Source organism: Corvus moneduloides, chromosome 8 (genome assembly GCF_009650955.1).
Source record: "Corvus moneduloides isolate bCorMon1 chromosome 8, bCorMon1.pri, whole genome shotgun sequence".
Lineage (NCBI taxonomy): Eukaryota > Metazoa > Chordata > Aves > Passeriformes > Corvidae > Corvus > Corvus moneduloides.
Genome location: NC_045483.1, coordinates 34,370,307 through 34,394,725, shown reverse-complemented (window position 1 = coordinate 34,394,725; position 24,419 = coordinate 34,370,307). Strand labels below are relative to the sequence as shown.

At 48.7% G+C, this 24,419-nt stretch overlaps 2 protein-coding genes across 2 annotated transcripts; both read right to left on the bottom strand.

Moving 5' to 3' along the window:
- Nucleotides 1–2: 2 nt before the first annotated feature.
- On the bottom strand, nt 3–15,116 carry CHUK (component of inhibitor of nuclear factor kappa B kinase complex). The gene is made up of 21 exons (XM_032116353.1): nt 14,936–15,116; nt 14,772–14,866; nt 13,235–13,349; nt 11,666–11,735; nt 10,933–11,021; nt 10,588–10,677; nt 10,258–10,382; nt 9,787–9,894; nt 9,335–9,470; nt 8,389–8,583; nt 7,945–8,047; nt 6,826–6,949; nt 6,215–6,366; nt 5,292–5,353; nt 4,244–4,353; nt 2,813–2,862; nt 2,596–2,692; nt 2,043–2,190; nt 1,552–1,691; nt 905–1,001; nt 3–281 (listed from the first exon to the last, which is right to left on the bottom strand). Exons 1-21 carry the CDS (start codon nt 15,089–15,091, stop codon nt 255–257), a joined length of 2,289 nt encoding a protein of 762 aa, XP_031972244.1. The 5' UTR covers nt 15,092–15,116; the 3' UTR covers nt 3–254.
- On the bottom strand, nt 14,291–23,589 carry CWF19L1 (CWF19 like cell cycle control factor 1). The gene is made up of 15 exons (XM_032116354.1): nt 23,506–23,589; nt 23,305–23,389; nt 22,774–22,852; nt 22,245–22,346; nt 21,301–21,515; nt 20,455–20,573; nt 20,202–20,286; nt 19,556–19,696; nt 18,616–18,727; nt 17,820–17,899; nt 16,795–17,004; nt 16,295–16,414; nt 15,417–15,514; nt 14,936–15,330; nt 14,291–14,866 (listed from the first exon to the last, which is right to left on the bottom strand). Exons 1-14 carry the CDS (start codon nt 23,526–23,528, stop codon nt 15,186–15,188), a joined length of 1,614 nt encoding a protein of 537 aa, XP_031972245.1. The 5' UTR covers nt 23,529–23,589; the 3' UTR covers nt 14,291–14,866; nt 14,936–15,185.
- Nucleotides 23,590–24,419: the final 830 nt, after the last annotated feature.

The window sequence follows — 24,419 nt, the reverse complement described above, 5'->3', positions numbered from 1 at the left end:
TGTGTGTGTGTCTCTCACCACAGAGTTTATTATATATACACGCGCTATACATTCATGGGGCACACGGCAGCGGCGGGGCCTGCCCGCGCCCCCTGCCCTGAGGAGGCTCCACGGGCTGGGCCCAGGCTGCTCCCTGGGGACACAGCCAGCAGGGGCCGTGGTGATGTCAACAAAACACCGCTGGGTCCCACAGGGAAGGCGGCCGAGCCCGCGCTCAGCACACAGAAGGCACTTGGGTGATGCAGCTCCTGGGGCTACTTCAGCCAGCTCCAGTCGAAGCTCTGCAAAGAGTAGCAAAAGAACAACTGAGTGCAGGGTCTGGCTACTGGACGTGTGTCTCATTTGATGAAAAATCAGTAATTGCCCTTAGAAAGGATGCTCCCAGGAGTTAACACAATGCAGCACAGCACAGGAGCCAGACTCAGTGAGCCCTGTGAGTCCATTCTAGTTTGGGAGATCGTGGGATTTTCCAAACTGGTGGCCAAAGGATGACTGTCTCCTCTTTCCTCTGAGGAAAGGCTGAGAGAACTGGGATTGCTCAGCCTGGGGAAGAGAAGCTTCAGGATGACCTCACTGTGGCCTTCCAGGGCCTGAAGGGGGCCGACAGGAAAAATGGAAAGAGGCTATTTCCGAGGGCCTGGAGTGCCAGGACAAGGGGGAATGGCTTCCCACTGCCAGAGGGCAGGGATAGATGAGATACTGGGAAGACACGTATATCCATGCACACTGGCACAGGCTGCCCAGAGAAGCTGTGGCTGCCCCATCCCTGGAAGTGTCCAAGGCCAGACTGGATGGGGCTTGGAGCAGCCTGGTACCTTTTCCTGTTCAAGGAGTTCTCCACGTCCCCAGAGCACCCTTAGGTGGTTCTTGAAAGCCAGGTCCTGGCAGATGCACCAGCACTTACCATCATGCTGTTCTGCTCCTGCCTCACCTCCTGCAGAATGCTGCTGAAGAGCTCGAGGTAATTCACATTCTCCTGTATCACGTCAGCAAAATTTTCCCTGCAGGAACAAAAAACCCCTAAGATGATGGATTCCAAGCACCAAAAGTACCACTGCCAGCAAAAAGCTCTGCACTGGGGGAAAACACAACAAAACCAAAACCCAAGCAACCCAAAAAAGTGATTTGTAGTGGTAGGTGACACAAAATCCTGCCTGGACGTGGCAGGACAAAGGAGAATGGCTTCACACTGACAGAACATACTGGAAGTAAAATTGCTAATTAAGCAGAGAGAAAAACCCCCTCAGCTCCTGATAGCCCAGCGTGGACTGAAGGAGAGGGGCCTTAATAACCAGACCCAAGCCCAAGGAAGAGCAACATGACATGCAATAAATGGAGGGCACATGCTTCAGCAGTGCATGCAGTACGTGGAACTGGCTCAGAAATAGAGAGCAGAGGTTTCTCAATCAAGAGTTCAACCAAATCCCGGATTTCCCAAAGCATTCCCAACACACAAACTCCTGCAACTTGTCTGGGGAGAATAAAGGCCCTCAGATACTGAAGCAGGCATGCTGAGCTGCCTGCAGTGGCTCCCTCCCCAGCAGCTCGTACCCATCTTCAGGAGCTGCCAGCGAGGACAGAGGGTGAGGAGCTGTGTTCCCTGAGGAGCTCTGCGGGAGCCACGTGGCTGCTGGAGTTGAGGCTGTCCCTTCCAGGCTGGAGCTGACCAGTGACCGAGAGGAGCTCTGAGTCTGGAAGAAGGAAATTCAGAAGCATTTAGGCTGAAACGTTATGTAGGCAAGATTTGGGATTACACAGGAGCACTGCTGGTAACACAGACAGACGTGGGAATCAGGAGATGGCCTCAGGCACTGTCATTAATGCAAAAGGAGCAGAGCACTCTCTAGAACACCTTAAGCTAACCAGGAAAGCACCTACTTAGCTTCTGCTTTCACCATCTCAGACTGCCCTTCTCTGCAGGGAAAAAAAAAAAAAAAATCAGCCATGGTGTGGCAGTAACTCCTTTTTGCTGAGTTTACTTTGATGTCTCCCGGCTCCTGCACTGGAAGGAAGTGCAAACAAACAGCCCAACAGCTACTCACACAAGCAATTTTCAGCAGATGCCAGATCTCCCTTTGTCTCTTTCCCTGCATCTGCATCACTGAGTTGTCAGCTTCCTTGATGTTGTTTAGAGCCACTTCAATCTCGGGGAGCAAGTCAATGATCTTCTGCTTGCAGCCCAAGAGCTTGCTAGGATAAAAACCAAACACAAAGTCACTTCCCAGTTTGTGTGGCAACACATTCTGGCAAAACCAAAAGCCCCACCTTGGGATTCAAGATACGTGAAAAATTAATGTACAAATCACTGGAGTATCTTCTCAGCTCTTACACTACTACTGTTTTTCCTGAAGATTTGAATCCCAACCTCCAACTGGCAGAATTTGCCTCGTTTTAAAGTGAACTCTTGGATGCTAACAGTCACGTTTTTAACAATTAAGTGGAAATTCGACACAGAGGAGCAGAATTAATGCTATGAGAAACGTGGATGGAGCTTTTTGGGCTCTGATCCCCCTGGTTTTCCCTCTCCTTTCCTACTACAAAGCTACAAATGCTGCAAGTTGGATTTGTTTGGGTTTTTTTGTCTGCATACAGTACCTGAGGTGGCCAAAGAGCTCCTTGAGGACTCGATCCTGGCTCTGTACTGTCTGCACAATGATCTTCACCATGTCTGTGCTGTCACTGTAGGCATGATCTGCAAGGGCCAGCAACCACCACGTTAGTAAATCCTAACAGTAATTTCTGGGTTTCAGTTCAGAAAAATCAATCACGGGGTACAAGTGTGAAACAGTCTTTAAATCATCTCCTTCCATACCTGGAGGTCTTGTTTTTAATTGCTTGTACAAGTCTATGGCTCTCTGTTCCCTTTAAAAAGAAGAATATGATTCAGACAGGCGTGACCAGGCAGGTGACTCAGGAAAAGAAGCATTGCAATGGAGGGATGCCTTTCTGAACCCACAGACACTGGATCTTCTCCTACAGCTGGTACACAAGCACAACCTTTTGCACACAGGGATGTTCTTTCTGTGATGGAATCCCACACTTTCCTAAAAGCTGTCTCTCTTTTTCTCCAATTATGCGTTTTCTTCTTAGAAAACCACAAGTGGAGCTTATTTTCAGTTTCAAATCTTCAAATGGCTCAGCTGTGTTTTCTTTCCCCTGTATCCTTAATTATCCAGTTTCATTTTTGAAACTGTGACTGCCCAACTGCCTGAGAAGTTCTTGTTCCTGTTCTGCATTTTTTGCCTGAATTTTAGTGATGTTCCGTAAATGGAAAGAGACAGCTGCATCCCAAGCAAGACGACTGAGCTTCTCTTCTTCCCATTAAATAAACGTTACTTCTTTCAAATATTTCAGAAGCAGCCAAACTGAAAACTTCCAGCCTTGAACAAAATCCTCCCTGTTCTAAATCCCACTCTGTCAGAAACAAGGAGCAGTTTCCCAGCTCTGACCCTGGTCTGCAGTGGTGGAATTGCTTAAAAATAATGTTTAAGGAGGCAGGTTCGTGATTAGTTTGAGCTGCTGCTGCAGGAGGTGGCTTCTCCTTTTCACCACTTCATCCTCTGTGCACCAGTTCTGCTGCAATTACACAGGATGAAAAGCAACTTAGCAAAGAGGGAGAGGGGAGAACAAGCCAGGAACAGGCACATTTCCTCCCTGAAGAGGCAGAGGTGTTCTGAAGAGCTCTTATTAACGTATTTAATGGCTGTTCAATCCCTCTCTGTTAGAATCACCACTTGTGCTCTCAGCAACAGCCCAGTAACTGCTTCCTATGTCTCCTCAAGATCAGAAATACCATTTGGCTCTTTCATATTTTAATACTTCCCCAAAAAAATCAACTTTCCAAATATTCAAGTACCCAAGAGTTATTTACCCTTGATTTGAAAATACTGAAGGTATTCAACAGGGTTTTACAATGATCACGTGGTTTTCTCACTCAACACTAAGAAAGTCACTCCTCTCCAACACAAAAGGAAATCCCCAGTTGAGATCAAGATATATCTTAGTCCTGCGCTCTGGAGAGACGAGGTTTCATAGTTCGGTGACAGAGAAGTGTCCCACAAGTGGTGGGATCTTCCCTTCCATGAGCAAAACGATCTCAAATCAACTGTCCACTACTCTGTACTTGTGGTTTGCATTTCAAAATCGCCAAGGGAACCAGCAACAGAGGAGAAAAAACCCCCTCAGACACTGAAACACACAGAATCCAATTACGTGCAGTAAAAAGGAGAAGCACAGGACTCACAAGCTCTCCATGACCTCTCCCTGGCGCCTTGCATACGGACTCTTCTGCAGCTCCACGATTTCGGTGTGCAGAGCCATGATCTGCTCATCCAGGTAGCCAATATCTTCAGCCTGAGGTGGAATGTGGGCACAGATCAGACCGAAGGAGAGCAATCAAGGAGATAAAGACCCCCCAGAACACTTGTTTGGATAATGGGCTGACTGCATGTCAGTGTAGGAGACAAAAAAGCTCTTTGACATGACGGCTGCTACAATAATTGAAGTTTTTGTTCTCAGTGCATCACCTACACCCAAACCTCTGGCCACCACACTGGCTGAGGCAAATCAGTTTCTTCATAAATCATCTCTCCATGTCTCTGGACTGCCTGCTAGACAGACTGAGATATCCCTGTGTATAGAGTGAAACATTTTCCATTCCTGACAAAGGGACAGGGCAGGTGGAATAACAGAACATAATTCTGCTGGGTCTGCCAAGTAAATACTGGTTGAGGTTCCTGGTTGACTGGAAACAGCCTGGGACAGCCTTGAATTATTCTGCTAGAATCAGCCACCTTTTTATCTATTCCTTAGATAGTAAAAAAGAGATGACTCTTGCTTAAAACTAATTTGTGTATTTGCTTGCAGAATGCCAGTGATTTATGTCTGTACTCTGCAACGAAGGCCTGCAATTTTGAAATCACTGCATAGCAAGGGATTGGTTTTCAGCTTCAGCAATGGGAATTTCTGCATGCAGCAAATCCAGCCAGGAAGACTTCTGCTCCATCGCAACACCATTTCTTTTGGGCAACAAGTAACATGTCTATTAATTCTGCTTTCCTTTTCAGAGAACTGAGTCCGGTGACTTTTGTGTTGTTTTTGCCCAAATCCAGTCACAACCCTTGGTGACAGGAGACTCTTTGTTTTTTAATGCACCTGCAGTGATATTCCTGGTCCCACAGCAGGCAGGATTTGAAACACTGAAGAGACACAGCAGTGGCACAGACGACACATTAAGGTCCTGCCACAATCTCCTTCACACAGAGATAATGAAGCTTCTTTAACGTCCCCACCTGTGCACACTGAGAGGCTTTCTCTTCCATTTCCTTCCAGGCTTTGAGCATCTTTTCTGAAGCTTAAGAGGAGAGAGTTGTTAATTTAAAAAAAGACATTAAGACACAAAAATAAAGCAAGACCTGGACTTTACCTATATTGGTGTAATTTGAACACAAAGAACATGATGCTCAATCTCCCGGCAGGAGTCATGACCAAGAGATCACAGAGAAAGTAAAGCTGCAACTGTGATTAACCTTAACTCACACACAAACCCTTCGGTAGGATTTCACTGCTTGCAATCACCGGCCTAAAATGAGTCTGAGTCTTCAAACTCCTCCACTAAGCTCAACAACTGCCACTTTTGATTGAACACAGACTGTCCAAACCCAGTTCTCAGTGTCTTTCCATTTTCCATCATCATCCTTCAGCCCAGTCATCATTTTTGACTCAAGCTGCATTTTTCAGCCATATAAATTCAAACTATGTGTAAATCTTGCTATTCTTTCCCAAACACTATTTGTTTCTGTGACATGAAGCTGTGGCTGGTGCTTTTCCAGCCTATCTCTCATCCTGACAAATGGTACCTCCTGATAACAAGCACAACAGCTTTTTAGCTCTGTCAGTAAATGCAGCAGCTCTGCCCTCCACTTGGTGTCCAGTCACAACTCCAAATGAATCAGACTCTGAATGAATAAATAGCAAATATTTACATCATCAGTACTATTAACGCTCCTGTTTTCTGTTCTCAGTGGAGGATAGCTGACCACCTGTCTCACTGTCACTGAAGGTCTCCAAAAATATCCTGTATTTTATCCTACTGCCTTTGCTCCTGACAAACTCTCCTCCTGCATCTCCCCTAGCTAAAATACCCCCAATAAAGATGCTGAGCTCCTTTACAGGATCACAGGAGACACCCAGACCAGTGTTCCCCAATACCTACATATGCCATAAGCCATCTGGTCACTGTATCTCTCCAGGTCGAGGCGAATGCTCTGGTGGAAGAATTCCAGCTTTGCTTTCAGCTGCTGGGATGCTGACACCATGTTGTTCTTCATTTTGATCAGGTTGGCATTATACCGAAGGAGGCTGAGCCTAACAGATGGAACAAGGACAGCACACATTAGCTGAAAAGCCTACTTGGCCTTCAAAAAGAGGAAATTCTGTTACTCTAAGTGTGACTGAGCACTGGCACAAGCTGCCCAGAGAGGTTGTGGAGTCTCCACCCTTGGAGGTATTTGAAAGCTGTCTGGATGTGGTCCTTTTGGAGCATGGATTGGGCTGAAGGACCTCCACAGGTCCCCATTGACCTCAGCCATGCTGTGAGACTCTGAGTATGTTCAAGTTTTTTCAATTATTATCAATGTCAGGCATTACCCAGCACAGTTTTTTGGGGAGTAAGCTCCCAGCCCAAATATGTTTTATAACGTAAAGGCACAGAACAGCAGAGGGCTGTAAAGCTTTGGGGAACCACAACTCCCGAGGTGCACAGTTCCAGGCAAATAGACCCTGTGCTGGCACAGCACTGATCCCTCTGAAGGAGTGCCAACTCACATGGCAGCTCTCTGTCCCTGGAAAAGCCTGCTGTAGTCCTCCTTCAGCCCAATGACGTAGTGAACCGCTTCTGCCCACACCTTGCGCAGCTGAGGGATCGGCAGCTGGATTTTGCTGTCCTGGACTGGACACAAGAGAAACAGAGTGAAGCGACAGCTCTGGAAAAGGACAACATTCCTAATTCCTGCTTCAGGGGCCTAGGAAGCCAGGTAAGTTCTGCTCAATTTCTAGGTGATGCTGCTGAAGCTTGTATGAGCTTTTCATGTCACACCTCCCCAGGTATGTGACAACCTGTGACTGAGCAGCTAAAACCCTGTGGGGGTTTTTGGCCCAAAAACTCTAAAGCCCAAGGTAGCAAAGCAAATTCAACTGCTCTGTTTAATCCATTGATACTGGTCACTGTCCTGATGTGTTTCATCTGAAAATGTCTTCAAACCTTTTATAGGTTTCCTCTCAGATTTCCTGGTGTAGATGTCTAAGGGGAAAAGATGCAGGACTCCTGTGTGTTCCCCTGCAGTGATGGGAACTGTCAGTACACTGGGGTAGCAATAAACACGTCGTAAAAAACCTTCGCTCCAAGAGATTCAGCACAATGGTGCCACGCAATGAGATTCACCAGAATAAAACAGCCCAGAACACAGAAAAACCTGAGTGACACTAAAAGATGAGGAAAACCAGTGGAGACAGGCCAAAGAAAATTAAGTTACTGAACAGTAACTGCACATCACAAGGGATTTTCCTTACATGCAGTATCCCAGCAGACATCTCCTGTCCCCTGACACTAGTTTTCTTTCATAGAGGTACACAGGGTGACTCATACAGATATAGATTTACGATAAATAAACCTTCAGAGAGGTCTGCTAGGTCCTGCAATGACTCATGTCATCTCAGGAGACAAGCAGGGGAAGCAGCAAGCAGAGAAGCAGCTTCCATACAGAGCCTAAAAGCACAAACTGGTGATGCCAGGGCTCTGTCATCAGGACAAGGTGTTAGGCTGCTTCAGGTTCTTAAATAGTTCTCTCTGAATCAGACAGTGCTCTTCAAGACAACACACATGGTTTTATAAAGCAGATTTCTTTTCATTTTGCATGAGGAACAGCACTTCTCCAGCACACTCACCAATGTAGTTGACACAGTCAGACAGACTCCGAGAAGCAAAGGGGCCATCGTAGACAGTTTTGCTTTTATCAAATAAATAGACCATGTAGCTGTCCCAGCCTCTCTGGGGAGAAAGGAGAAGAGAATATAAACAAGAGAAATCCCAAACAGCTCCTACTCACCCAGCACATCAGGAACTAATTATTGTGGGCACTCTCTTACCAAGTGCCTTAAAAAACTTATTTTGATAGATCCCACAGAAAGGCAAGACCCTTTGCTAGCAATTATTTAAATATTTAGGCGGAGTACAACTACAGAAATCTGCTTATATTACCCAATAAAAAGCCTCAAGAGTTACACTCACAGAGCAAACTGCCTCCTGTGGGAGAAGATTCAGGCAATTTTTCTTCTGTAAGCTTTTAAAGTCTCTGAGAAGGTGAAAGACACGAACAGAATCGTTCTTACCACACCATCAATAACACACTGGGAAGCAGGTTTCCGAGGGTCCAGGCAAATCCCTGTTTCCAACAGCAGCTCCTGATTTCCAGTGCTTATTCCAGTCTCAAACTCAATGCGATTCTGAAGGGAATGAAGGCTTTCCTCGGGATGCAAAAGGAAGGACACGATCTTGGCAGAGGTCATGTTTAGGATGTGTACTATCTGTAAAAGGAGGACAAGCAGATTACAAATCCTTGGATAACAAAGACAAAGGCACACAAGCCTAGGAGGGAGCACAGAGCAGAATGAGAGCATCATTTGGTTTTAATAACCACAATAATCAATTTAGGAGTAAAGCCCCACATAAAAAACGCTCATATCTGGGCCTGTAACTTTTAATGTCACAGAAAATGACAATCTGACACATTAAGAGCCTTCACAAGTCCTGCTGCAGCTTAATTACATCAAAAGAATGGAGACAAAAATTGTCCTCCTGTTTCTACACAGGCTTGCCTTGGCTAGTCTGACTTCCACAAAGCTCCAGTAATTATGTGAAGAGGAAAAATCAGGTGAATGTCACCTCTGTTCTACTACAGGCACTACTACTGTAGTGCATGAATACACCTGGAGGCTGCAGCATCACCAGTGAAGTTCGGGAAAACGGTTATCAGCAAATATTAAACCCTTCTTTGATCCTGGTGAGCCTTTCCAAGATAACAAACAGTACTACAGGGTCATCCTTCAACTCCAAACGTAAAGCTAGAGATTAATGTTGCAGGAGAAGTTTTATCTTCCAATACGTACTGGACAGGCTGTATATGCACTCACTTCCTGATACCAAGAGAAAAAATTGCTCATGGTCCTGAAAGCTGGATGATGCCAGGATTACAGCTTTGCTCCACTGAACACACTCTCTGTCTCTTCTGGGATGCTTTCAGAAGGCCTTTAAACCCAGAAACAGCCCCCCACTCACCTTCAGATTCAGTATGTGATCCATTATTAGGAAACACCTTGGACGACTGGTCTCAGGATCTGAACCTCCACCCCTCTGCTGTGGATCCCAGTTCAGCATCAGCTGCAACCAGTTTTCCATGGGTTCTACAATCAAACTAAAGCAGAAGGGTGTAAGAAAGGGGAGGCAGATACTCCCTTCACCAGACTGAAGCAGCCCAGTTCCCTGGGCCTCTCCTTGTGTGCTCTGTTGAACAGGCTCTGTCTTTGTGGCCAACAGGCACCGGAGAGCCCAAAGTATCCAAAAAAGAGCCAGTGGCTACAGGCTATCCCTGAACAGCAAACAGCAGTGTGCCAGGAACTTGAAATACTCCTGAGGAGAAAGAAGGAGGAGCTCTCAATGCTTGGCAAAAGGGAGGAAGAGTCCTCAGTTTAGAAGACCAAAACTGTCCCCTGTGATGAGGGCAGACGTACCCACAGAGGCTGTGAGGCTGCGGCAGGTGGGTGCTGAAGCTAACCTCCCCACTCATCTCTTCAGAGGCAAAGATGTGCTTTGGATCCTTCTTCTTGATTTTTTCATGCCTGGAAAATAAAAGCTTTCATGTATATACTGAGGAGTGTTACTTTTGTAAGGGAGCAACTGAAGACAGCAAAGAAGTGCCCCTGTCCAGCAGCTTTAGAAAACAAACTCGTCTTTCAGGACAAAGATGCCATTTTCAATCCGCCCAGAACATCTCCACATAGAGGAGGGGAGCCCTTCCAATTAACTCTGCCTCTGGAAAGACTTACCTCTTCTCTTGTTCTAACAGAAACCCAAGTTTCCTATTTTTTCTGTTCCAGAACCACCCTTTTAAAAACCAAGCAGAAACCTCCATATGCAGGTTAAAGTCTTTCAGCATAATTTTTAAGTACTTCCAAGCATCTCTTGCAGCATAAGTGTCTTACCAGGCAAATGGCTGTAGATTATGTAAGAAAGGTCTAAATCCTGCAATGCATTCAAACACCATTGTGCCAAAGCTCCAGTAATCAACAGTAACCGAGTAGGATTTATTCTCAAAGAGTTCTGGAGCCTAAAAAGGATCATAAAAAGACACTTTGACAGTGGTATTCCCTTGCATTTCTGCAGAGACAAAGCCACATCCAGGTGTGGCTCTCTGAGAGGGGACACCCTTGGGACAGGTCCCCAGGATCTCCTTTTTTGGAGGTTTCAGCCCTTGGCCATGCCAAGCCACAGCTGCCCTGCCCCAGTGCTGGTGACACGAAAAAAAGTCTTACCAAATATTGCAAAGTTCCAACAAATGAAGTGCATAAACTTCCTTGATCCAGATCCTTTGCATATCCCAGGTCTATTATTTTGTGAACAATCTGCAGACAGTTTAAACAGTTCATCAGAAGAGCAAATGCTGAGGCAAAAACCACCAAACAACCCAAAATCTGCTCAGTGACAGCCCCAGAATCCTCTCAAGAGGACAGCCAGAATGGAAATTCTGGACAAAGTCCATGGCAAAGCTTCACCAACAGTGTTAAAGCTTTTAGTAAATTCTCAGTTGAGTTTTCAGTCCAGTTCAATGTGACAGCTTCCAGAAATGACAGTGGAAACACACTGACCACCTGACTTACCTTCCCACCTTCATCCTGAAGAACAATATTTTCAGGCTTTAAATCTCTGTGTATAATTCTGTTCTTGTGCAAATACTGGATACCAGACCCTGAAAGACACGTGTTTAACAGAAAATAAAGTTCCCATCAATTAAAATACATCTGATAAAATACATCTCATTCCCAGCCTTCCATGATTTACCACCACTCACTTCTACATTTAAAACCTTCCAAACTTCTGTTTCTTCTCCACTGCACTTTCACATCTTTGCAAAGACATGCCAAAGACACTTAATTTATTAGGAAAAAAAAAACATTCTGGAAGGGGAACAAGGATAAAGCAAGCAGAGTTTCTCTTTATTTCAGGAATTCAGCTGGAAGCCCTCTGAGCACTGAAAGGACTGAAGTCAAGGCCAGTACTCTAAAATACTTTCTCATGCCAAAACTAGCTCTTCCTACAAGCAATGATGGGTTACCTGTAAGATAATTAAGAAAACAAGGAGCTCTCTTGGAAAACCTCCTTCCTAGAGAAACCCAGGCATTGCCCTGTATCAGACAGCTCTTCCTTCCCATGGTGTCCAAAAATCCAGGTACTTCCCAACAGGCCTGATTTTTTTAACAGCCTGTTCGTTTCAGTTCCCTTTCCATGGTTAGCTGAGAAAGGGAAAATGCCACTACACATTAAAAAACCCAACCCCCCTCCCCCCCCCCAAAAAAAAAAAAAACAGATAGAAAGCAAGCATTAACTACATACCAATGTCACTAAGCAGAGAAAGGATTTGACTTTCCTTCAGCCCACAGCAGTTTTCTGGTTTGTTTAGCAGCTACAAAAAACGCAAAAGATGTTCAGACCCACACTGCAACAGGTAACAGCAAACCCCAACATTTTCCATGCCCTGCTGACACAGCCCAGCAAACAGCACAGCTCAAGGATCACTCCAGCTGAATGGGGCAGTTAACTTTGTGCAATAAAATCACGGCCAAGAAGAAAACAACTCAAAACAAAATGAAAATTCAGAAAACAAAGGGGTAGGAGACACAGGCAGGGCCACAGGGCTGAAGGTGAGCGAGGCTCCCCCTCATCACTGTCTTAATGACCTGGCAATGAAAGCAGCTTCAGCAATTTCTGACTTTTACTGCACTCAAGGTTTTCAGAGATGACTGAGGTGCCTCAGCCCTCATGGTGGATCCACGAGGAGAAATTAATAATGAAGCAAAACAAAAATTATGCCAAACGAGAGAAAGATTTAAAGAATACAATCAGAAATAAAAAAGAATATGCTTTTTTTTTCCCTTAGGGAGCAAAGCAGTGCAGGGCATCAAATGGAATGAAGCATGTTACTTCCTAAGTTGTTTCAACATCTATGCAACACCTAAATGTTCATCAGAAATGATCAAACACTGCATTGCAAGTAGAGCTAATTTCTCAGCCATTTCACTTCAATATACCTTCAGGGAGTCTCCAAACTTTTACTGCAATAATACAAGAGCCAGATGTCTCTGATGCCTGTGTCTGCAACCTCCAAGTGCTCTTTCATATATGCCTCCTTTTACTGCCACTTAAGCCTTAAAACTGTCTCTTGAACTGTTTTAAACAACTTGAAACCATACAATGAGACACGGTTACTGCATTCACCAACTGCTCACGTTCCCTGGGGCTGTTCAAACACCAGTAACAAAAACTACACAAAAATGAGTTTCCTGATCACGTAGATGAGGTGATTTCTACACAAATCCTGACAGGGATGTGCTGCTTCGCCCCTACACAGGTTGCTGCTTCCTGACTCCAGCTGTAATGGAAGGGGAGCATATCAGGTCACCAAGCTGCTGCCTGGGGAACTACTGAAAGGCTCCTTTATTTTTGGGTGTTGCCAGTGTGCAGAATGGCAGCTCCCAGTTCAGCAGGAACACGGAATCCCTGGAATCCCCAGCCCAGCACTGGTAGGCTCATCCCCTGTGCTGAGAGCAATGTAACACTGGATACATGTGAATCCAAGCCAGTCAGACTCTGCACAGATGGAGACACAGCAGTAAAGCCAAACATGCTGGGTGTCAGCAGCTGCACTAACGCTAAGGCAGCTCCACGAAAGGACACACTCTGCCTGGATAAAAGAGCATCTGCCCTTGGATTGCCCTCTGCTTTCACAAACACAAGCCTCATTTCCCACACATGTTTTTTTCCCACTCTACATTTACGTCCTCACTCACACCTGTACCCAGAAAGAGAAGCACCATGGAGCAGCCCTGGTTACAGGAGCAGCACTAGCATGCCTTGGTTGGGTTATTGGTGTTTGGTTTTTATTGAAAGCAAAGCAGGCGTTACCTTCCGGAGGTCACCCCCCGAGCAGTACTCCATGGCCAGGAGGGGAACGTTGTTAACAAGGAAGTTCATCTCCTTGGGAACTTCGCAGGCTCTCACGACGTTGGGATGGTTCAGCCTAAGCACACGGAGAGCTGGATGAAAACTCTGACTCCCCTCTTGGGAGAATGAGACAACAGATTGCAATGCAATCATTGTTTATGTTCCAGGCACAGCTTATTCCCCAACTGTATCCTTACTCACTCTTCAACCAGATACCTACCAGTATCCAAATGCATCAAATCCATACCTTGGGAATACACAAACCAGTGATGAGATGAAATGATGTCTCAAAGCCAAGGTACAGGACTTTGATGATGGGGACACAGGCTCAAGTTCTTGCACAGTCCTGGCAAAGTCATTATGTGTGGGTGGGTGCTGCTGTGTGTGGGAACAGATTCCCCCTGGCCCAAGGGTTTCACAGGAATCCCTCAACCCCTGTGTAACTGCACCAGGCAGCTGAAAGCCACATGCAGAGGGAAAAATTAACTTCTGCAGCTGAATTCAAACAGCTGCTTCCTGACTGTCGCTAATATATGCTACTCACGGGAATAAATGACACATCCAGAAGGAAAAGAAGGCAAATTATTTCTGTCTACACCTTCCAAAGCCTCTGGAAGCCAATGCAAGAGCAGCTTGTGACTCAGTGCTTGTTTTCAGCAACCAAATCAGAGATCACCAAGCCTTGACTTACAAATTCAGGTTCCCTACAAGTGGTTTCCCTCCATGCCATGGCAGACAGTGAGCAGGAGAGGGTAACAAAGCGACAGCAGGAGCTCAGAAAAGCCCTGAACAGCAGGGTCACTGCAGGCCTTGGGGAGGACAACTCAGAGCATCCCTGCTCCCACCAGTGGGACAGAGGATTTCCTGCTCCAGGATCTCTCTCTCTCTCTCTCTCGGGAGCAGTTCTGTGAGACCTCAACACCCAGAGGCACCCCCCCATGTCCATGAGACCAAAGCTGTCCAGTCCTGGTTCACCTGCTGGAGAGGGAGGGTGGGCAGCACACAGTATGGACTTTGTCACAAGGAAGCAGAAGGAGAATTTATTCTTTACATTTGGCAGCGTGACAGTAAAAAAGCAATTCCAGGAGCCCCTGGTTGCTAAATCAAAAACAAACATACCGCAGGGTATGGGAACACACAACACCAAAACTCAGCCCACGGGGTGGTGTGAGTTTGGAGGAGTTTCAGATGTGAACAGCCCAGGCAGCACAGGAGGGCAGGGGGCTGGGGGGTCGCCGGCTTCCAAGCCAAGGCATGGGACATCTTGGGATGAGACATAACTCAGCACAGGCTTGCCAGGTGACAAGAGGTCCAGGGGCTGACCCCCGGCTGTCCCCACTCCCAAGCTGGTCAAGCAGCCGAGGCACCAGCTGTCCCCACAACACGGCCCCGTCTCCCCAGCCGGTCCAGGGGCTGACCCCCGGCTGCCCCCTCTCCCTGTCTGTCCGGTGCAGCCGTGCCGTGCCGGGCCGAGCCGAGCCGGCCCGCCCGCACTCACTTCTTCATGATGTCGATCTCATGACACCAGCGGTCCTTGTTCTTGACGCTGAGCTCCACCCGGCACGACTTGATAGCCACGCGGTCGCCCGAGTCCTGCGGGACACAGCGCCGTCAGCCGCCCCGGCCCGGCCGTGCCCTCCCCGCCGCCCGGCCCGGCCCCACCTGGTGCTGGTACAGGCACACGTTGCCGAAGCCGCCGGTGCCCAGGCGGTCGCGCATCTCCCAGGGCCCGCAGGCGCCGGCCGGGTGCCCGCGCAGCGCCGCCCCGGCGGGGGCCCGCTCGCCGGCGGCGGGCGCGGGGGGGCCGCCCCGCTCCATGGCTCAGCCGCTCGCTCCGGCACTCCGCCTTTATTGCCGCGTCACCGCCCGGCGCCGCCCGCGCCCGCCCGGGGCCGCCGCCCGCAGCGCCGCCTCAGTCCCGGAGGGAGAAGTCGAAGGGCTCGAACTCGCGGCGGAAGGCGCGGGCCTGCGCCGCCTCCTCGGGCCGCTGGGCGGCGCACTGCCGCCAGTCCGCGCGCTGCGGCTGCGCCAGCAGCGCCTCGCTCGCCAGCACCTCCCTGCAACACAGCGCCGTGACGTCACCGCGGCGGCGCGCGCACGGCGGCGCGCGCACGGCAGCGCGGCGGGGAGGCGGGGCACGCACCTGCCGAACTGCAGCGGGAAGCGGCCGCGGATGCGGTGGAACAGCTTCTCCCCCGTGTCCAGCTCCACGTAGAAGTACGGCGTCCCCGGCTGAGCCACCTGCGGGTCGGGAATCACGGAACCACAGAATCAGTTCGGTTGGAAAACACCTCCGAGCCCATCCAGTCCAACATGTGACCGATCACCGCCTTGCTAACTAGACCATGGCACTGAGGGCCGCGTCCGATCTTTCCCCTAAACACCTCCAGGGCTGGTGACTCCACCACCGCCCTGGCAGTCTATAACCACCGTTCCTGTGAAGAAAGGTCGGAAGAGACACTGGTCTGGGAAGAGCTACCAGGTGACAGGCAGACCCTCTTCCCAGCCAGCTCAGGAGCCCTGGGGACCCAGCTGTCCCCATGCCATGGTCCTCTCTCCTGGGAGGAAACTTGGAAAAATAACCCTACAAACTGCCGGAGGTCAGTGCCTGACCCCAAACAATACCTTCCCTGGGAGGGAGGAGCAGTGGGTCACTGCCTGCTGGCATCACCAGTGGTGATGCAGCCTGGGCACTACTGTATTTTGTGCTCTAATTCTGCAGTGAGTGACTAAACAAGAGAACCAGGCAGATCTGGTCATTCTTAACCTCAGCTGGGTCACCCCGGCCTAGTACTGAACATTTTTGGAGGAAGAGGCCACGCTCATGTATTTCTCAGCTGAGAAATCGTATATTGCTCAGGGGAACTTCTCCCAGAGCAGAACATCTCTGGCACATCCCCAGATCAAGTCCATGAGGCTCTGCCTCCACCAGCTTAACCCTGCCCCACAGAGTGACCTCAGGGGCAAACAGCAGCTTAGGCAGGACAGAGGGGAAGTAACAGGTGAAATCTGGCCCCATACTTGCGCGATATCCGAGTGCTCTGGGATTTCTAACAATTCAATCTGCTGTTCCTGTGCTTGTGCAATGAAGGCCTCTTTAATGTCTTCAGAAGTACAGAGGTCCAGTGGGACAGGAACCACCTGGAGAGGGGGGACATTTCCATAAAGAGAAGACAATCCATTTGCAGAAAGCCATCAGTCCATCACTGGAGCTGGTGTGCTCCTCAGTACAGCTCAGACTCATCACACAAGACAGGCGAGCACCCATCTCTACAGGCTTAAACTTATGACTTTTTTTCCTGTAGGAGCTGGACAGAGAGCTGAAAACTCAAAGCTTGAAGTTCTCAGCACAGCCCTCTCCTGTCTGATCTCTGTGGTAGTTCTGATACAGCTCTGATGTACTTACAGATCTGCCACACACAGCAACCACCACAATAAACCCCTAAATGACTCTTTCAATTCATTTGGAGTTTATATTCAGTGCAAGTTTATGTTTTCCCAGGGTGACACCCAAACCATACCTGTAGCTGCAGATGCTGACTCCTATAGTTTCTTTCAAATAGGACGTATCTCTTTCCCTTGCTTCTGAAAAATTCCTTTAGGGCAGCCTTGTACTTGGTCACTTCTTCCAGCACCTCTGAAGACAAGTCCACCACTGACTGATAGTGCCCAATTGGCAAAATCAGGACGTGGTCAGGTGACAAACCCCCTTTGGCCAGGGCAAGGTAGCACTAGGGTAAAACAACACACACCAGTTATTTGCTGTGCTCTGGGGATTTACCCCCAGCCTCAGGAACAGAAGAGTCTTCTATGTTGCTTATTAGGATTGTGTATTAGCAATTTTATTTGAATTTATTTTTATACTGAATTTATTAATCACTAGAGGAATGAGAAAGAGACAGAGGGACTGCCAAAGGACAAAAAAAAAGTATCTTTTGATGCCTTGTCTGAGGGGAAGCAGCTGAGTTAACTTCACCACTGTGCCAGGAATTTCTTACTCTGACACAAAAATCCACTTAAAAATCTAAACTAGGCCTGAGGACAAACCTGCCCCTGTAAGTGGATTATGCTGTAGAGGAGCAGTAACTTCAAGCAAAGCGCATAAAAAATGAGAGACTAAGCTTCAAAGTCAGCATCCTGAAGTACATCTTGGAGATATCTTCTCTTTCATCTCTGTAGAACAAAACTGGAACCAGCCATCCCAGGGAGATCTGGCACCGGTGCATCCTGCTGCCAAAGCAGGTCCCAGCTGACTTCCAGCTGGAAAAGTTTTGCCAGATGGTAACAGAGGGCTGGCACAGCAAAAAGTGTTCTGACACTGGAATCCAGCTCTGCTGCTGGAACAAAACTGGGCCACGCTTCACTTTTTAAGAGTTTATGTGTTTGCAGACGAATGTGTTTGTAAAGGAGATGCAAAGAAACTGAAAGCAAGCCCGAGAGATGCAAATATAAGTTTGTTTTACATTTAAAATTGCAATTTCGTATTTTGTTTTGCCATGGCTTAGCATGGTTCTGACGCAGCAAAGCCCATGCTACAGGTACTTACATGTGTGCCAATACTGACCACCAAGTGCTTCTCCACCTCGGGGCTGGCCAGGCAGAACCAGCAGGGCCCCGTGGGCTGAGCTTTGTTGGGAAAGGAAACCAGGATTAGCACAAGGGATATTTGTCAGAACACAGAAAACCTGCCATTTGCCAGCCACCCTTCCCAGTCTATTAAGTGCTGAAGGTGTCAGAAGGACACAGCTCTGGCCAGGGAAATTCCAGCAAGAAAGGAGGTGGTGGCAGTCACACCCCGCTGACTGCCATTCTCCTGGAATGCTATAACCTATTGAAGGAGGAGTTTAGTAGTTCCAGGAGTTAGTAGCCGCAGCTCACTAAGAAGAAAACACCAGCAAATTTAAGCAAACAAATCAAAATGAGGTAAAATACTGCACAGGTACAGACAAGGGCAGACACTGTCAAACACACTTGTCAGTTCTGGCCTATTCATCGCACGTAAAACACCTGGATTCACACCCAAATTGTGATACCTGAGCTGAGCTTTGTGAAAGGGCCATGTTCAGAGGCTACTCTGGTTCAGAGGGTAAATGCCATCAGCCCAACCACAACCACCACAGACCCAAAGAGCTTCCGGCCCTTCTTTCACCTGTTGAAGCCTCCCTTCCCGTGGAAACAAGGGACCCTTCCTCCTTCTGCATTCCCCCAGCAGCTGGCACCATGACACAGGTCACTGGCCAGCTGACACATACAGCTCGACAGCTTGAGGAGCAACACGGAATGACGTGCTCCATCCAGTGCCTCGAGGGAAGAGCTCAGGAAAAAAGCAGCCTCACACTTACGGGGTTTCTTGGCTTGCTTGGGTTGGGAGTCCCCTCTCTCTTTCCCATCTGAGGGACGTTTCTTTCCCTGATGCTTGTTCAAGTCGAAGAAAAACTGACAAGCCGGTTCTTCCTGTTTGGGAAATGAAAAGTGAAGCCTGTTAGAACTGCATGACAGAAAGTGACAGGATATACAAAAATTTGATTTTTCCTGAAGAGCTGTGAACCAGTTTTGAAAAGCATCAATATCCCAGGATCCCTGAGGCTGGAAAAGCCCTCCCAGCCCACCGAGTCCAAGCTGTGCCCAATGCCCACCTTGTCCCCAGCCCAGAGCACTAAGTGCCACCTCCAGGCCTTCCCTGGGCACCTCCAGGGATGGGGACTCCAAAGCTCCCTGGGCAGCCCCTGCCAAGGCCTGAGCACCCTCTGTAGGAAGAAATGCCTTCTGAATATCCTGGAACAAAATGATCTGTCCTCCTAGTAATGCAGCAGACTTTGCCTGCTTCAGTCAGGGAAAAACTTGTGGGAGAGCTGCCCCAAATCATTATGCTCTCCTATTCAGCCTTATGCTGAATATTCAGAATTGCCTGATTTTATGGATTATTCAAACCTTTTCATTTGTCAGCCAGTGCCAAAAGAATGGCTTTATTTCTTAGAGATGTTAACCTGTCACGGACTCATCAGAGGGTGAAAACATATGACTGAGTTATCCCATACAGCAAAATGCCATTAGAAGGCTTTGATGCTGCAGAGGAAAAAAAACTGTCCCCATCTTTCTTACAGTCCTCCTTTAAGAAGTGAAAGACCCCAATAAGGTCTCCCTGGAGCTTTCTCTTCTGCAGGCTGAACACCCCCAGCTCTCCCAGCCTGTCTCCATGGCAGAGTTTTGGACAGAGATATCCCAAAGGGAAAGGCACAGCGTGAACCCAGAGGGCACAGGTGGAGGAGCACAGGGCGGTACCTCTGCACAGAGCGGAGCTTTGCTCTTGGGAGCCTCCTTCCTCAATTTCCGGTAGGGATTTTCAGTGACATCCTGAGGCTGCTTCACCAGCTCGGTGGGGTCCATGGAGCTCAAGGGCACGATGCTGAAGGCGTAGAGGTACTGCAACGAACACAGGGGCTCAGGGGCAAGCAGCTCCGGCCACGGCTGCACCTCTGAGGAGATCACCTAAGACCCTGAGTCCCACACCACTCAGCTCATCGGTGTTTGTGCCAAGGCAGGGCATGGGAAAACACCCCCCCGTGCCAGTGTCCCACCCAGGAGTTTATGGAGTGCATCCTTGATCCCTGCCCATTTTCAGGCCTTCTTTGTTATCAGGCCTGGAACCTGTGCATTCTTAACTACCAACCAATATTCTGTAAATTTCTTAAGGAAAGAAGAGAAATCGGTTAAAAACCTCATCCCAGAAGTTCGTTATTTTCAGTGGTTTGTGCCTCAGAACAGCCCTTACCCTTCTGACATAACAGGCAAGTGGTACCTATTACTCAAGTGAGCCAGACACCTCCACTTCAGCCAAGCTTTTAAGTGCCTGTTGCTTTCCTCTAACTGGCCTCACTGCCCTATTGTTGTACTTGAGAAAAGAAGAAATGTTCAAGGGTGTCAGTACCTTTTTCTTGCTTGCATTGCCAACATCAGCAAGTGCAATAAACCTTGTCACGTGCTGTGGGGTCTCCTGTAGCACCATGTGATTCCTGTAAGGAAGCAAAACTTGGCTGTACCAGCACATAAAGTATTTAAAGGACAGTGGGAGAACCCCTGTCTGCCATGAAGATACTCAGGCAGCACATCGATCCTCCTGTGTTCCTTAAAAACGGAACCCTTACTAGAAAATAAATGAGATTTCACGTGACTTCACAAACCTGTAAGGAAGTCTTTCATAATAGGCCTTCTCCAGGGCAGCGAAATGGTACCTTGGTTTGAGACTTGCAGCTAGATCTGATACTAACTTGGAGCCACACTTCTTGGTATCTATTTCTCCCTACAAAACACAAACCAAGCTTTATGTAAACCTGTCAAAGAGCAGGGAAAAGAAAGGCTTAATATACTCTGTACACCCGAGTGCATACAGTCCCAGAAAATCCATGCCAAGGGAAGTCAAACGTGGAATGACATATTGAACAACTACAGAGAATCCCCATGGGAACTTCTGAGGTCTGAGTTTCCTTTTTAAGTCAGAACATCCCTACAAATTGTTTCTCTCTAACCCCAAGGGCAGCAGGGTCGGTTATTACACTGTGAGGGAAGGTTCTTCACGCATTTAAACTGAGGACTGTATCTCTTTTTGGATGTTGGAAGAAACAGAGGAAGCAAAAAATGTTCTTTTGCCACATGTGTGGCCTTGCTGTCCAGGCAGGTTTCAAACCATTTGAAAATCACTTCTGCTGAGGAACATTAACAACACAAAATTGGACACAAATGAAACAACACTCCCAAAATCCAGACTGAGGAAGAACCAGACCACCTGACTGATACTTAAGGAAATAAACACCAACACACTTAAAAAGTGGTGGGGACAGATAAATCGCCCTGATGTCTCACAAATCCCCCTCCCCCTCAGTGCTGTTGCTCTGAAGAACCAGAACACCTGCTCTCCCTGGTTGTACTCCCAGCCTTCTCGAACTCTCAGAGAGGGCCCAACAACCCGAACTGCCAGAGCAAGCAGAAAGGCAGCCCTTTGTGAAATCCCCCAGGAACAGAGCACTCACCGCGCTGTTGGCGAAAGTCCCCACGTCTCGGGGCCAGGGGGACGTCAGCAATATATCCACACCCCTGAAGTTTGGGGTTGACAACAGGGACGTTTTCAGCTCGGCCACATCCTTGGCGCTGAAGCTGTGGGCGGGCGCCGGCTGCTCCTGCGCCTCGGTGCCGCTCAGGTACGCGATCTGCAGCCCTGAGCAGCCGCTGTACACGCCCCTGCGGCCTGCAGCAACACACACACACATCCCTGAGCTGCAGGCAGGGCACGGCATCCCTGGGCCGGGGCAGCAGCAGCCCTGACTCGCTGCCACTGCAGCTGTCCTCACAGGCAGCTCATTTTCTGTGCTCAGAGCAATGACATCGTTTGGCACAACAGCTCAAACCCAACCCTGCCCACAATGAAGCTCTTCAGACAAGCCCCAGTCTTCCCCCTCCTCCCTGCCACCCTGCTTCCCAAAAATTCATCCACAGCAATATGGAGTCTCAGTGGAAAAAGCCAAGTGCCTCTGCTTTGTTATATTTTGGGCCAGGTGGCAATTCTGGAAAGAAACTGATTTTTCTTTTTAGCTTTGCTACGTTTCGCTTGTTACCTCTGCTACTCCAGTACAAAACAAAACCATATTCAAACCTTCTCCTACAGAGACAGGCACGCTCTGGGAATAAGATTCCCTCAAAGAGCAGGCTCTTGCAACCACTATTCCTTCTGGTTAGCAAGTTCAGTGTCAGAGAAATTAAAAAAAAAAAAAACAAATCAAGAAAGCAGGGTTTTCTTTCACATTTTACACAGATTGTACCGACATTGAGTTCAACTCCCGTTTGAGCCAAAGGATAAAAAATGCCACTTAAAATTCCCAGAAAAAGGAAGGTGTTAAAGTGGGAAGATGAGAGAACGTTCACTAAAGCCCCAGCAGGCAAAGGCAGCTCTCTGACCCCAAATCCCCTGCAGCCTTACCCAAGTAAGTGATGTTCTCAGCTAACTCACAGCCACTGACATCCGGGAAATAGCTCAGGGTGTCCTGGTTGTTAGCGCCGAGCACGTAGGTTGGGATTGGAGCTGAGGGAGAAACCTCACGCACTCAGTGAGCTTTAATTCCAGTGCACCAGCACCAGCCCACATTCCCCAGGAATCACAGCAGGAAGCCCCACCCAGCCAGACCCTCCAGCACGCCTTGGGAGCAACGGGCACAGGACAACAAACCTTCCTGCAAAGTCCCCAGCCCGGTGTTCCCACAGCTGCAGGGGGTGAACAACCTGTGCTCCACCCACAACTCCCTCCCCTGCTTGTGCAAGATTAGCTCCAGAATGATCCCCAGCCCTAAACCCAGGGGTGCTCCACACAAAGCCATCTTTCCCTCCTGTGTGGGGTTTTCCTGCTGGACTATAACTGCTTTAACACCACAGTGCCCAGCTGTGGCTCCTGGATTCCAAGGTGGGCTGTGAAGCAGCGCAGCCCCCCGGGTGACACCACCTTCCTTCCTTACCTTTCTTGGCCCCCGTGCGGTAATCGGCCCATTCTGCCTCGGAAGTAGAGCCAAAGAAATTCCCGACACACAAAAGCATCTAAAAACACCGGATAAAGCGGGAGTTGCCATTTCACCACAGACAGAACACACACAAAGGCTTTGCCTGCACCACTTCAGCAGCATTTGGTTTGCTGCAGTGAAGAGATTCCTCTGTGTTTATTTGTGTTAAACGCAACATCAACGGATTTAAAAGGACAGCCAGCTGCTCTCCCGCCTTCTCTGCACAGATCACGGCTCCTCCCAATCCTTTGGTGCTGGACAGGGAGGGCTGAGGGGCTGCAAACCCCTTCTCACACCGAGCAGAAAGAGGAGGGTGGCTGCCGCGGAGGGACGGGACATCAACACCCACGCGAGCGCCGCCGGCACATCTCCCGCACGATAACCCCACCCCGGACGGGCTCCCGGCCTCGGCCGTCTCGGGACGGGAAAGGGAACCCCGCGTGAACGGCACCGCATTCACCTCCCCCCCACAAGCCCCACAAGCCTTACGTCGAAGCGGCCGCTCTTGGCCTGGATGGCGCGGACGCGCCCGAAGATCGCCTCCAGCCGCCCCTCCACATCGCCACACGCCAGCCTGCGGGACACCGCGCGTTAAGAGCGGCCGACACGTCACGGTCCAGCCCGGCCCCACCGCAAACTCAGCAGACCCTGTCGCCGTCCCGTGTCCCGCCCCGTTCCCGTCCCACTCACACGCGCAGCGGTGCCGCCGCCATCACGAGAATGCTCGAGCCGAACCTCCCGCCACATCCGGGTGCGCCGCTCAAAGCGCTCCGCCACTTCCGGGTGCGCCGCCCAAAGCGCTCCGCCGGTTCCCGCGTGGGCGGTGCCCGAAGCCTGACAAAACGAGCTGGAATCGCCGGGAAGCTTTAAATCCCCGTATCCGCAGGGAACCGCGGGCGTTCCCTGTGGGTGTTGTCTTTATCCTGGTGTGTTAGCGCTCCAGTCAGTGTTGGCACTAAATTTGGAAAACCCGTGAAAAAGTAGGAGAGATGATTGGGTAAGAGAGGGGACATTGTCTCAGAAGTGACCGAAATAATCACTGCAGGTGACTTTTTATACCGATAAATTATTACAGTATTTATTATGTACGTTAATATATGTAAACGCGATATTTCAATATATACTTATTATTATTACCCTGAGCTGTACCAAAACAAACACTTAATCAGGCTGTAAACACCAGCCAAGCTCTCCAGTATTTATCGGCTTTTATAATATATTATTATAATGACTTATAAATAAATATTGCATTACTTGTAGCTTTTATAGGGGATTTTAAAATACAATGTTTGTGTATATATATATATATATATATTTTTAAGGTTTTACAATATTACCATCTGAATTCTGCAACCAAGAGTTGAAATCTGAGTTGGTGTTGTTGGGGTTTGTTCCCTCTGTGGTATTGGGACTGAGACGTTCCACATTTCAACAGGCATGAGAAATACAAAGTAATAATTTTTATTTTCCGCATCTCACCTGGCCTGAATGAACCACAAAAGAATCATGGAATGGTTTGGGTTGGAAGGAACCTTAAAAATCATCCAGTGCCACCCCTGCCATGGGCAGGGACACCTTCCACTGTCCCAGGCTGCTCCAAGCCC